Source organism: Phodopus roborovskii, unplaced genomic scaffold, assembly GCF_943737965.1.
Source record: "Phodopus roborovskii unplaced genomic scaffold, PHOROB, whole genome shotgun sequence".
In the NCBI taxonomy this organism is placed as follows: domain Eukaryota; kingdom Metazoa; phylum Chordata; class Mammalia; order Rodentia; family Cricetidae; genus Phodopus; species Phodopus roborovskii.
The window spans coordinates 825,624-838,668 of NW_026125546.1; the positions used below are offsets into that span (position 1 = coordinate 825,624).

A 13,045-nucleotide genomic window follows, 5' to 3' on the forward strand; every position below is an offset into this window, starting at 1 on the left:
AGCTTGCGCTGTCCTGCTGTAAGGGCAGAGGCGTGCAAGGCATGTTACTGCTCTTTCCTGGGATTCCTCTTTGACTCTCTATACCAACACCGCACTGGGGGACTTCATTGGAGGTCTGTTCAGATCCCGAAACTCCAGCCTAAAGGCAACAAACACTTCAGTGTTCCAGGACTGGGCTAACAGGAAGCAGGTACCTCTGTGCCAGCATGTGGCCCTTTCTCCCTAGCTGCTCCCAACCCCATTCCCTACCCCTTATAAAACCAAGAGAGACCAGGACAGAGAATTGCTTATTTGAAAAAGCAATATCCATATGCTTTCATCACTCAAATGACCTTTTGAAAATATTGTCGACAGTGGTTATTACCCGGACAATGCTGTCAATTTTTGTTGTCTGCAGAAAATCTTCCCGCGGGTAGAAAAGTAGGACATTGGGCACCTATCTTAAAAAAAATCAACCAATTTCCCTTCCACCGGATATATTTTTCACCCAGACAACATTTTCATTAAGGGGGAAATAGCCATCAACAATTCAAAGCCGAATAGAAATCAGCCTCCCACAAAAGGAGCCGCAAATTTAATAGCTTTCTGGGAACATACTGCTGACAAGAGTTGGTGAAATTCTGGTTTCCTCTACCTCCTGTCCCAATATGGAAGGCAGTGTCTTAGCTATCACTACAAGGCCCAAGGCCACAATATTCCTGTAAATAGGACAAAGGAGTGAACTACCCAACTGCTTCTCACACTTCCAAGAGCTGTTTCCCAGGCCAAGCCAGGGCTGAGCCTGTTGAGAAAGTACCAGGAAGCAGTAGCTGGGGCCTCTCTGTGTCCTGCAAAGGCCTGGAGAGCACCTTGGGACTGAGTAGACATCTTGCTGTGCTACTGAGGTGTAAGCTCCTCAAACTATCTGAGCTGGAGCCTGTGTCTGCAGGTGTGCTCAGGGGCAGAAAAGGGAGAAAAACTGGCCTAAAGAATTTTTCATGCTGCCTCCACAAGCAATCTTTTACAGAAAACACCTTAGTCACGAATGGGTAGCTATTGTTATCTGCTGTATAGAATAATTTCAAATGGATGAGAGCTTTTCAGTGAGCAGCTAACTCATGCTCCAAAGGACAGGAAGTATACAGACCTAGTTTAAAGACTAGACCAGATCTGGGTGCCTGTTCTCCTGCTTTCCCTTCAGCCTTCATAGTCCCTAACAGCCACCTTTATGTTTAGTTAAATTCACCTAATGGTTTACCTGCTAACAATTTGGAAGTAGAGACACTGATATATTCAATATTTTTTAAACTCAGTTAAACACTGATGTAGAAGTCACATCACAAATAAAAAAGGAAGAAAGAAAAGAGAAAAAGAAAAAGAAAGAAAATTAAATTCATGCAGATAGATAACTAAAATGTATGGTTGGGAAATGTTTTCCAATTCTTGCCTATTTTGGTTGAGAATGCAACCAATTTTTATTAGCTATTGTAATTCCTAGCAAAACTGCTGGGCCCTCTTCATAAGAATAGTGCTATGAATGTACAAATGATTGTAATAACAACATCCATCTTTTGTCAGATACTCTGAACTCAAATTCTAAGTAACTTTTCTTTGCATGCCCAAGAACACTATCAGACTCACTTCACCATTTGAGTATTACCCCAAATAAAGTGCCACATTTTCTACTGGGAGAACCTCTCCCTGTTTCCTGATATGGTCTTCAGCTCAATCCTCTGGGAATCAATCAGTTTATAACCCCTACTCCCTACTTTTTAAAAACAAGAAACTACATCTGTCCCCTTTACCCAGTGTGCACTTTGATTCAGCTTAAATGCTATAGTCAGTCTGCTTATCTCATTATCTCATATTCAAAATATCCTGGATCAGTCCAGAACTGATAGAGAATAAAACCTGTAGAACTTTAATAAAAATAACAAATCACACCATAGGTTTCCTCCTATTGATCAGGTGTTTAAATACAAAATGCATAACATTTAGTAAACAGCAATTTTCCTTACATTTACTTTTAAAAGATGGTCTCCTGACCCCACCTCTTTTGATAGGAGTTTGCCCAGTGTCGAAACTTGGGAATTCAAGATAATGGGTTTCAGAAGGTAGATCTACAGACATGCCTGTAATCAGTTTCCTGTTGCAATACAAAAATGAGCTTCTGGTATTGAAACAAGAGACCTGACTCTCAATAAACACACGGTAAATAAAAACCAAAATCCATAACTTAGGACAGGCATTCAGAGAGACCTCTGAGCCAAAAAGCAGGCTTTGAGAGAATTTTACCCACATGCTGATTGTGATGTATGAAACACTGATTTGCCAGAGATTTCTCAAAAAACAGAAACATGTTAATTCGAGTTCTATAAACTGTAGTCTAAACTCTTTCTGTACAGAAGATATCTAAACAAGCCTTGCTCAAACTGTGGGAGTTGCTTAAGAAACATGACCGAGATCCTTCACCCATAAAGGAAAGGTGTACTGGCAATGCTGGCTAGGAGGCAAGCCACAAAGTGGTCTCCAGTCATTTAACTGATGGTGCAATCCACAGAAGCTTGTGACTGGTCAATGAAAAAATGAAATAATGGATTTTTGTTTGTTTGTTTGTTTGTTGTTTGTTGCCACCTTGCCTTCTTGGAATTTAACTTGGTTCTGCTGCTGATAACCTGTGTGCATCTGTTGCAGGATTTTGCAAAGGGCTCACATGTTCTGGGGTAAAGTCACAAATAGATGCTTGGTTCCATTGCTGTAGCTGGTGTTTAATGCAAGTAATGAAAAGGCGTGCTGTCGTATTTTCATCTGTTCATTGCTTCAGAGTTTTAATCAAGACTCCCTACTTCTTCATTTACCTAAAAACACCCTAACATTAACTGCCCAATTCATCCTTTGAAACCCATCTTTATGAGAAAAGTCAGCTTCCTCCTCCAGGAAAACAGCCTGGAATTTTCCTGGCAAATAGTTATGGGGTTGCAATCCCTGGAATACTGTCTTGGGTCACAGCCACCAGTCTTTTGTTTCGGTGGTGTGTGTGGTTTCTAATCCCCGACACACAAAACAACTTTAGATGGGAGAGAAAAGAATGGACTCCTAAATCGCCTTCCCTGTTTTATTGTTCACATTTCGTATTGTTTTCAGTGAAATTGGAAAAATTGTCTCCTTTCTCTGTATTGCCAAAAGGCATTCAGGTAATGAAGTCTGTAACTAAACGGTAATTGAATCAGCATAATTTGCACACTGAATGGTTTTCAAATGCTCCCAGTTTACAATTAAAGGAGAATTAATGCGCTTGTTGTTGAGAACGCTGCGCATTAAAATAAATCCAGCACTGTTGTTGTAATGAGTAGAAAACGGTTTAACTGCCAACACACACATTTAAAATTTAACACAACGTATTGATTTCACTTCCGCTTTTGATAGATTATTTTCCAGACTATCGAAATACTTGCTTCAAGCAATAAACTGCACCATAGCCTAGAGCCCTGGCCGTGTGTGTGTGTGTGTGTGTGTGTGTGTGTGTGTGTGTGTGTGTGTCTGTCTGTCTGTCTGTCTGTGTCTGTGTGTGTCTGTGTCTGTGTAAGCACAGGCCAGGGACATAGGGGCAGTCCTGAGGTTCAAATCATTCCTAAAGGTGTGCGGAGAGGACAGGCACGCTGCACGCTTGTTGGCGTCCCTCCCCTGCGACTTTCGCCTTTCTCTTTCACTACCTCCCACCTCACCCAATACAAAATGCTGTGTGTCCTTTGGTGGAACTTTCCGCCCTCCGATTCCGGGTCCTCAATGTCAACACAGGTGGGAGCGTCAATGACGAAAGGTGGGCAATAGGGAGGACATTCTTTTTGCATTCGGTTTGCTTTCTGCTGAGGAAAGCACGGACCCGCAACAGTCAGAAAAGCCGTTCTTTAGGATTGGCTGCCCCTGCTTTCACCTGTTTACCCCCAAGGTGTCCTGTGGGCGAGGACATTGATCCGCAGCGCCCTCTGGCGTCTGCTTCTGTAACAGTCGGGCGAGAAAGGTGCAAAGACTAGCAACACTGAGGGTTCTTGAGATGCAGCCGGAAGCCGGAACCGGGTAAATACACTTAACTCACACACAGGCGCGCGCGTACATGTACAGGATTCACAGAACTCTCCGTCCTGAGGTCTCAGGGAGAGCAAAGGCCGAAAAACACGGCCATTTTCAGGAATCGTACACTACTGCTTCCAAGCTCGTGGTTTCTGAAGTTCTCGAGAATAAAAGACACCACACCTAGTCCATTTATCCAGCCGGGCTAGAAAACTGCCGCTACTGCAGCGCCTTCGCTCCTCGCCCCTGCCAGAACACCTTGAGTTCTCTGTGCACTCCGCGGCCCGGGATCAACCCCGGGGTTCGCTGCACTAGGCTCAATTTTGCAGGCTGAATTTTGCAAGTGGCCCTGACCCTCTGAGAAATCAGACCAGAAAAATCAAACTCTCCTAGGCTCGCAGTAATGGCCATAACTCCCAAACCCCACAAAGCGATTCGCCCTGCGCCTGTTCTCAGACTGTCGAGTCCAAATTTCAGAAAATTGTTTCTGGGGGGGGGGGGACCCGGACAGAGCCAATGGGTGGGATTCTCTCCCTAGTGGCAAGGCCTGCCATTTCCTAAAAAGAAACCCCACATTAAAACTGAGGTTCATTTATTTGAGGGAAACTAGCGCTTGGAAGGAGACAGAAGATCGTATGTTTAGAGATGTATCTCTGACCTGTGTCTGGTGGATAAACTTACACCCGCTGCAAGCCTGTAAGTCACAGGAAGTTAACTGCACTTCTTCATGTACCACAAATCCAAACTGGGGCCGGGATTGGAGGGGGGAGGGGAGCGAGCAGTGGGCAGATCCCTGTTCATCTTCGACTTCACCTCCACCCCTTTCATCTAAACTAGGTGGGTGAAGAACGGCAGTCAAGAGTTTCACACACCCTTCCCACTACTTTTCTCCTTCCTCGGAATCATCAAGGCATCCTGTCCCACTGCCTCTCTGGTTTCTGGAAGTGTAGGGTACGCTAGCCGCGGTTTTTAAAATATCGTGATCAGGAGATGAGGAGAATGAAGCAAGAAATGGGGTTGAGAGCCCCGAGAACTCCAGCAGAAATCCAAAGAATGGCTTCCCAAACTTCTCCCACTGTCTCTGGGTGCACAGCTCTCACAAAACTGGCGCGCCCCCCTTCCCCCCCCCCCCCCCGGTGCTTGGCCTCCGGTTAGGTGGAATCTTAAAGACGCTGGACCGCTCAAGACTTACCAAGTAGACGGTGGGCTGCAGGAGGAGAAGCACGTACCAGCACGCAGCCTGCATCCTCCCTCCTCTCAAACTTCCTTGGCGGTGCCTTGGCTGAGTCTTTGTTCCTTCAAAAACATAGATCCACCTGGCATCCACTTTACAGATCAGGGAGCGCTCTCAGCAGCCTAGACACAAATGAAATTAGACATCCCATGACCACACACGGACAAGGCTGGTGATCAAAGCGGGAAAGGGGGTCTCGGTGTAGAGTGATGGAGCCAAAGGGCTGGGAAAGGGCACGAAGATTTGAAAAGCGAGTCAATCCAGCTCCAGAAACAAGCGAGTGCGGTCCGCAGGCGGGCGGGCTTGAGCGGTAGCAGAGGGGCTCTCAGCTCCCGGCGCGTCTCCGGTGCCGGTGCCGGGATGGCTGAGGCCGGAGAAGGTTAGGCACACAGAGAGCCGCTCACAGGCTGGTTAGGAGTCCAACTGTCTCTAGCAACCAGACCTGCCCTACGGTTTGACAGGCTGGAGGCTGGGACTGAAGGCGGCGGCTGGTTCTCCGCCAGCCCTGGCAGGGTTCATACATGTACACAGCAGCAGAAAGAGATAGCAAAAGCGAGCGAGCAAAAGATTGAGTGAGGGGGACCCGGGCAGCGAAACCGGTAGGTAGAACTGACCCGGATTAGGTGCGGGTGAAATGGGGGTGGGGGAAGGGGGTGCAATTTGCATACAGGAAAGCGATGTTCAGTTTACCCATTTGAGCTCCCTGTAACACAGAGATAGACAACCACAATCACATCTCTAGCACTACTTTTTAAGCCAAGGGGTACAGCCAGTAGTTACTAACTTCCACAGTGGAAATCTGCATGGAACTCTGAGGGTCACCTATCAGACGTGCTCTATGCCCAACTAGAGTTCCACCTCGGTGCCCTTTTCTGGTGATGACCATCCTGCCCCAAGGTGTCCCTGCTAGGAACAGTGGAGACGACCGGTACTTACCGCACAAGTCTGAATGCAGCGAGCAAGGACCGCTCTGAACAGGCTCCATGGAGGAGCTACTACGGCCTGGCGTCTCCAGCGCCCGGGACGTGCCCTCCCCGGATCTCCGTCTCCATGCTCGGGCGAGGACGGGTCCAGCTGCCTCGTCCAGCCTTGGCGGAGTCGTTGTCCCAGTGCCGGGGTCGCGATCCGGATTGGTCCGCGGGAGTCTAGGCTTGGCACAGTTGGGCTCCCGGTGCAGGAAACTTAAGAGGCAAAAGAAGGAGGGGCAGGTAGAGAAGATGACAGAGGAAGATTGAAAGGGAGGGAGAGAGAAGAATGCGCCGGGCTGCTGCACTCGACCGACCCGGACTGCCTGTGCTGGCACTGACACCAGCAGCCCAAGACTCCCAGCTTTCAGCGGTTGCCAGAGGATGGAGAATGACTTAAGGGGAGGAGACTGGGCAAGTCCTCCGGACTTGAACTTGAGCGATAAGACGCGGGCGGGCCTTTCGGAAGAAAAAAAGAAAGCCACACAACAGGCGCGATGAGTCCCAGTTTCCGAAGGAGGGGTGTGGTGGCGAGAATTTGGAAGCTGCAAGCGCTAGAAACAGCTGCAGCCTTACCAGCAAGGCTTTACAGTCCCAAAGCCCGCAAGGGACTGGCGTGGTGGGCGCTGTCCGAGGTCCTGCCCGGCCACGGGGGGACGCTCCGCAGAGCGCGGTTTCAGCGCGCCGCCCTGAGTGGGTTTCTCCTCCAGCAGGCGGCTGGTCATGCCTACAGTCCGGCCACCGACAATTACGTTGGCACGTGGGTAAACGGTTCCTCAAAGACTACCTAATACACCATGTAAATAGATCCCGCTCTCAGGCTCTCTGCGGGCCTCCCGGCCCTGGGGGAGAAATGACTCCTGCTGCGTCTCTGGTGGCAGAAGCGCCCCCTTGGGGGAAGGGGTCAGAGGGAAGAGAGTAACCTCCTGGGGAGCGGAGAGAAGTGAGGCAGGGAGGTGCACGGGGCAGCGGTGGGTACAGAACAATGTAGGGAGACCCTGCTGGCTCCGGGAGGGGCGCTGCTGCCAGAACCCTAAACCTGTGGCTGCGGTGGCCAGAGGCGGGGATGCTGTGGACTGCCAGCCATTCAGCATGAGAGGCAAGCAGAGAGGACTGTACGACCTTGGACTCTCTGGACTCTTCTGCACTGGCTGGGCAAAGCAAGAAGGGGGACTAGTCTTCTATATCCTATCTCTCCCCTCTTTCTCTCTCTCCTCCTCTCTTCCTCCTTCCCTCCCCTGGATAATCTCTGTCTCCCAACACCTTTTTACCTTTATTTCAAATTTTTCCTCACTCATTCTCTGTATTCCCCATGTTGAGTGATACATAATTGCAGGATAATATTTTGATAGTAACCTGCAGGAACTGTGTCGAAATTTACCTCCAGAGCCTGGGTGCATGGCATGAAAATAGAATCGTGAGTTTTAATGAGCTTTGGAGTTTCTTTCCCACAAGTATGGCTCTTGGACACCCCAGGCTCAGTGGATTCTATTCCATTCCCTCAGAGCCAGGCTCAATGTGCCCGTAGACATGGTAACCACGGGATGAATTCTAGTGAGCACAGGCTACCCTCAAAACACAGCAGTGACAATCAACAGAAGTCCCATCCTCATTAGCAGAGGCAAGAGGGTGCCCTCTGAGAATCAGATCCCTCCAAAATCCTGCAAATTAGATCCCATCTCAGGACAGATGTCCCTATGCTTCGAGGCCTGTAGTAATTTTTCCCACTGGGAACACCTTTTTTAAAGAGAAAGCTCTCCTAATTTCAAAAAGTGTACCTTGCCACTAGTGATCATTGGAATTCATTGGGGGCAGAGTAAGAGAGTGAAGCATGCCTTCTAATAAGGACTCTGGAAAACCCTCTTAAAATAATACACATGGGTGGGTATATTGTCTGGGTTCAATGTTGACTTGGATCTTTCCACTTAATAGAATTTTATGTTTTATAAAATTTAAAGAAGAAAAACTGAAGTATGACAACCTCTATACCTGGTGCTGAAGGGTCAAAATGAGGACAAGGTTATGACCGGTTCCCCTCTCATTCTAAATACAGTGGCCACTTGTAAGACAGGCTCCAAGGTCCGCCCAGGCTGCAGTAGAGAGCAGGAGTAGATGCTCTGCTGGGTGCCCAAGCACACTGCTGTCTGTCATAGCTGGACTTTTCTCTGGCCTTTGGGAAACACAAATGAAGAAAGCCAGCTTTGGGATATACCAAGCTCTTTTTCTGAACTTTCTTCAAAAATATTCCACTTTAAGCAGCCACTCAGCTGTTCAAAAAAAAATAATAATAATACTTGTGAAATAGATCAGGGACCTTAAAGTCTCTGCCTGAATGGGGCTGATTATTTAAGAAAAGCACCACAGGAACCCAGCCATGAGAAATGGCCAGACACTTTGTTCTATGACAGGTGGGGTGCCAAGGAGACTTTTTATGTTAATGAACTGAGAATTGCTGTCCTGGTATTTACTGTTAGAAGATCCTACAAGCCATTTGGCCTGGGATATAAAATAAGAGTATATCAATTTTCATGTCATCATAGAAGTAATTTCCTTAATCAGAAAACTATCTGGAGCCCATAATCGTTTCTGTGAGATTGCTTCAATGACACAAAGATGTCATCTTCACCTGCCTGCCTGTTGCTTGCTTTAAAAACAAAAGACAAGAACATGATTCTCATATGATCTTCAGTACTCACAATGCACAAAAATAATGACTTCCCAGAAAAAGAAAAAAAAAATGGTACTTGATTCTTCAGACTTACTTTATGCTAGGAGTCCTTTTGAAAATCACACTATTCCTCTGTATATTATAACCTCTTCAAATCATAACCATCACTTTTTACCCCCCCCCCAAGTCTACTTGGTCAAATGTATAAAGACTGGTGTAAAACTTATTTCTATTTAAGTAATACATATCTCAAAAATAAGTCCTAAAACTTATCTTAAAACACAATGAATATCAAATTTTACCCCAAATCCAAGTAAAACAGAAAACAATTATGAAGCACCCAGCTGTGATCTTGTTTAAGCTTCAAGCCAGATTACATATATTTTTTTGTAAAAAGCATGGAGTTATACCTATCTTTTCTTAATAACACCAAAAATATAAAGCTGTATCATTTTTATCATAAATTTTGTATAAGCTGATGTTTTCATGTTATGCAGCCTTAAGCAGTGCCCAGAGAGTCCCCTGGTCTCTCTTTCTAATGAGGAAGTAAGGTTAGATAATAATTAAAAGGCCTTTATGCTATTTCATGTAATCATACAGGAAGTCATAGCTGTTTGTAAAAACTTAACTATGTCACAAAAGTGATTGTATGTTTTATTATTTTCAAGAATATTAACAATGTAAAAGAAAATTATTTTGTTCAACACACTCCAATGAGGCTCGGGGTGTTTGTGGGTTTAAATCAGTTTTCTATGCATTTCTTTCCTGCCTCATCCTTATAACCTTTTCTCTAGGTCAAGGGTTGACTCTATTGTATTAATCATACCACATTCTCATATAAATTGTTCTGCACATGTTTTTAATGTCATTGATTTATGAGAAGCTGCACTCAGAGTGGCATCCTTATTATATGTATGAATATTTGTTACAAAAGAGGCAAAGCTATTTCTATCTGTTTTTCACAATTTCTAAATGTCACCCAAGGTAACTAAGAAACCCTCTGGCTCCTCCACACCCCCAAGGTGTTTTACTAAGATAAAGAAGGATCATTTGAAAAGTGTTTTTGTTTTTGTTTTTTGTTTTTTAAAATACCAGCTTAGGGTATTTTATATTTCAATGTAGTCGAATTTAGTTAATAACTGTGAGGCATGCTAGCTATGTTACCATTACAAGAATGCTTTAATAACAAGATCACTGGACTAGAGACAAAAAATAGCCATCAAATTCTAGAAAGGAAGAAAACTTAAAGAAAATCAAAAGCTCAGTGTAAAAGGCATTTTTCTTTTTAGAAGTAATTTATATGCTCAGTCTTTGTATCCATATTTCATTTTTTCTGCTGTGTGAGTGAGGGCTGAGAGTTCTCAAAGGTAGGTTAATTTTAATTATGCTCACAAAGTTTAAAAAGAAAATGAATACAATAAGAGAAATTAAAGACAGCCAACGTTGAAAGGGAAGTCGGATGTACAAGATGGAAAGATTGAGGTCATACCCCCCAAAATCATAATTATATTTTTTAATATTGTGGCTAAACAAACCTTTGCATCATAATCTAATTACAGAAATTTGTCATAATGGTCCCCCCAGAGATTAACTGACAGTTCCCTAAAGCAGAATCATTAAGACAAAGAACTTGACAGTCAATGTTCTGTGAACAAAGCAAAATATAGCATTTCCTTTCAACTAGAAAGAACACTAGAACTCCCAACCATGTAGACAAAGGAGAAGTTGTAAGAACAATGGGTGCCCAGTCTTGTGGCAACAAGAAGCCAAAACTGAGCCTGAAAACACACACACACACACACACACACACACACACACACACACACACACATATATATATATATATATCATCTAACAAACCTAAATTTTTTTGAAACATCAATTGCTCCAGCCTTTGTTCTGATTAGACAATATGAAACCAAAACCTTAAACAGAATGACATAGACAGGCAATAAAAGCTACTTTAACTAAAATATAGAAATAAGACTATATTTGCATTCTTATATCTTATTTAAATAGGGATTTTATAAGGAAGCAACAACCTCTTAATATCCCATTTGACATTAAATAAATGAAGGTATTCTAGAATTTCACTCGGATTAACTTTGGGGACAATGTCATAAAAATCATATATCATTTTTTCTGCTTTTAGTTTTAGTAATAATGTATGTTTTCTTAAAATTCGAAGTAAAATGGTTTCACATCAAATTTTGTGTTAAATGGATGACATAATGTATCAAAAATTGCATTTCTCAGAAGTATCATGGCTACCATGGAACAGTACCCATATCTACCAGGAACTATCCACTTGGGTTTTTTTAATTCCACAGTGTCTCTGGTGAGCCTTTGAACTTGAACCAAGAATTTAGTTTTGAAAGGAAACCTATAAGATTAGGCAAATGTATTTTCTTCATTCTTCCCCCCCCCCCAATGAGGTTGATTCAGCCCTGAGGGTGCCTGGACCATTACTATACATAGTTATATCTTGTAACTGCCCTACTTATTTGATTTCAGTGCTACTATTTGGCATGTTTTTCAGCTGAGGCTCCAGCCATTCCTTTTCATATTGTCCATTCACTGATCTTCCCCCATTAGACACTTGCCCTCTCCAAGACTCAGTCAGTAATTCTGTTTCTCCTTTTGCCCTGAGAAGACAACCCTGTCTTTTAACCGTTTCAGTTTTATGACTGTTAATATCCAGTTACAACCAAGTTCCTAAGTCCAATTCTGATATTTTCCTTCAGCAATTCAATTGTCTACATGCTCACTCAGATGTCCCAGAGATATTAAAAATTAACATGACTAAAACACAACCTTATTTTGTTACACTGACAACATAATTCTATTTGTTGGTGTTATTTTATTGCTAAACCTATGAGACTTCGCCAAGGGCTAATCTCTACTCTCTCTCTCTCTCTCTCTCTCTCTCTCTCTGTCTCTCTCTCTCTCTCTCATTAATGGATCATAAAGAACCTCTCAACATAGTTGGTTTCAATATGCATTCTCTCTCTTTCTCAGCTTAAGAAGAACATGCTCCTTTATTCATCACACAGGGAGAGAGTCATATCCAAACCACACAAATGAAACAGACCAGAAGTGACACATTAGCTGAGGCAGACCTACCAAGCTGATCTGCCATCATGTATACTTAAAAATTAAGTTTTTATTTACTTTTTAACTGTCCAGGTTTTAAAGTCGTATTCAGCACTATCACACCCAACGATGACTAGTTAAGACTAACAGCATTTCCTAGAGAGCTTGTATGTCAGATCCCCTAACTCATTTTTTGTTCTTTATGTTCTCCACACTCCAACACTTCTCAAGCTTAGTCCTACTTATGTCTCACATTATCTTCTCTCTTCTGTATTCCTGATACTGTCTTCACTTAGGTTGGTACCCTGAATCAACTGTGTTGGCAGTGGCCTACTAACTGGCCTTGCCCATTTTCATCATCTGTATCCATACATGCACTGTCTTTACCTGCAAAGACCAAGATGTATTCACATCACATAGGTATGTAAAGTTCTTCCTAAACTTAGAGAATAATGTCAAGCTCCCAAGAGGCCAGAAGGCTACTTACAACCTGACCTCTATCCACTTCTCTTTCATCCCCTGTCAACCCCAGCCTCTCCTCAACTACAAACCTCACATTCCCTGGCCACAAAATCTTTAGAATTTCTAGCACAAATTTGTGTCTCAGCTTGGCACCTTCTTTCCTTTGCTTAGATTCCTCTCAACCAACCTCTAGGTCATCAGTTCTCAATCTGTGGGGAGCAGCCCCTTCAAGGACTGCATATCAGATATTTACATTATGACATAACGATAGCGAAATTACAGTTATGAAGTAGCAACACAATAATTTTATGGTTAGGGGTCACCAAAACTTGAGGAACTGCATTGAAGGATAGCAGCATTGTGAAAACCACAGCTCTAAGGTGAACTTACTTCTCAAACATCAGCTACAGCCCACTCCACTTTCTTCAAGGTTTTGTGCCTTAAGCATCTTATCAATTCATGTGCACCATATTGTTTATACAATTGTCTTCTCTGCTAGACAGTCAGTTTCATTGTACTAAATGTTCAAACACAGCTAAATGTCCAGAAAACAGCTTTGTTCACCTCCTAGAA

At 43.8% G+C, this 13,045-nt stretch overlaps 1 protein-coding gene across 1 annotated transcript in view; it reads right to left on the reverse strand.

Annotated features, from left to right (window-relative positions):
* Nxph1 (neurexophilin 1) overlaps positions 1–6,485 on the reverse strand; it is a 292,761-nt gene extending 286,276 nt beyond the window's left edge. Inside the window, exons 1-2 of the mRNA XM_051177119.1 lie at positions 6,221–6,485; positions 5,243–5,406 (exon numbers count right to left, since the gene is read on the reverse strand). Of these exons, the coding sequence (XP_051033076.1) occupies positions 5,243–5,296 (54 nt within the window). The 5' untranslated portion in view covers positions 5,297–5,406; positions 6,221–6,485. The remainder of the gene's footprint in view (positions 1–5,242; positions 5,407–6,220) is intronic.
* Positions 6,486–13,045: the final 6,560 nt, after the last annotated feature.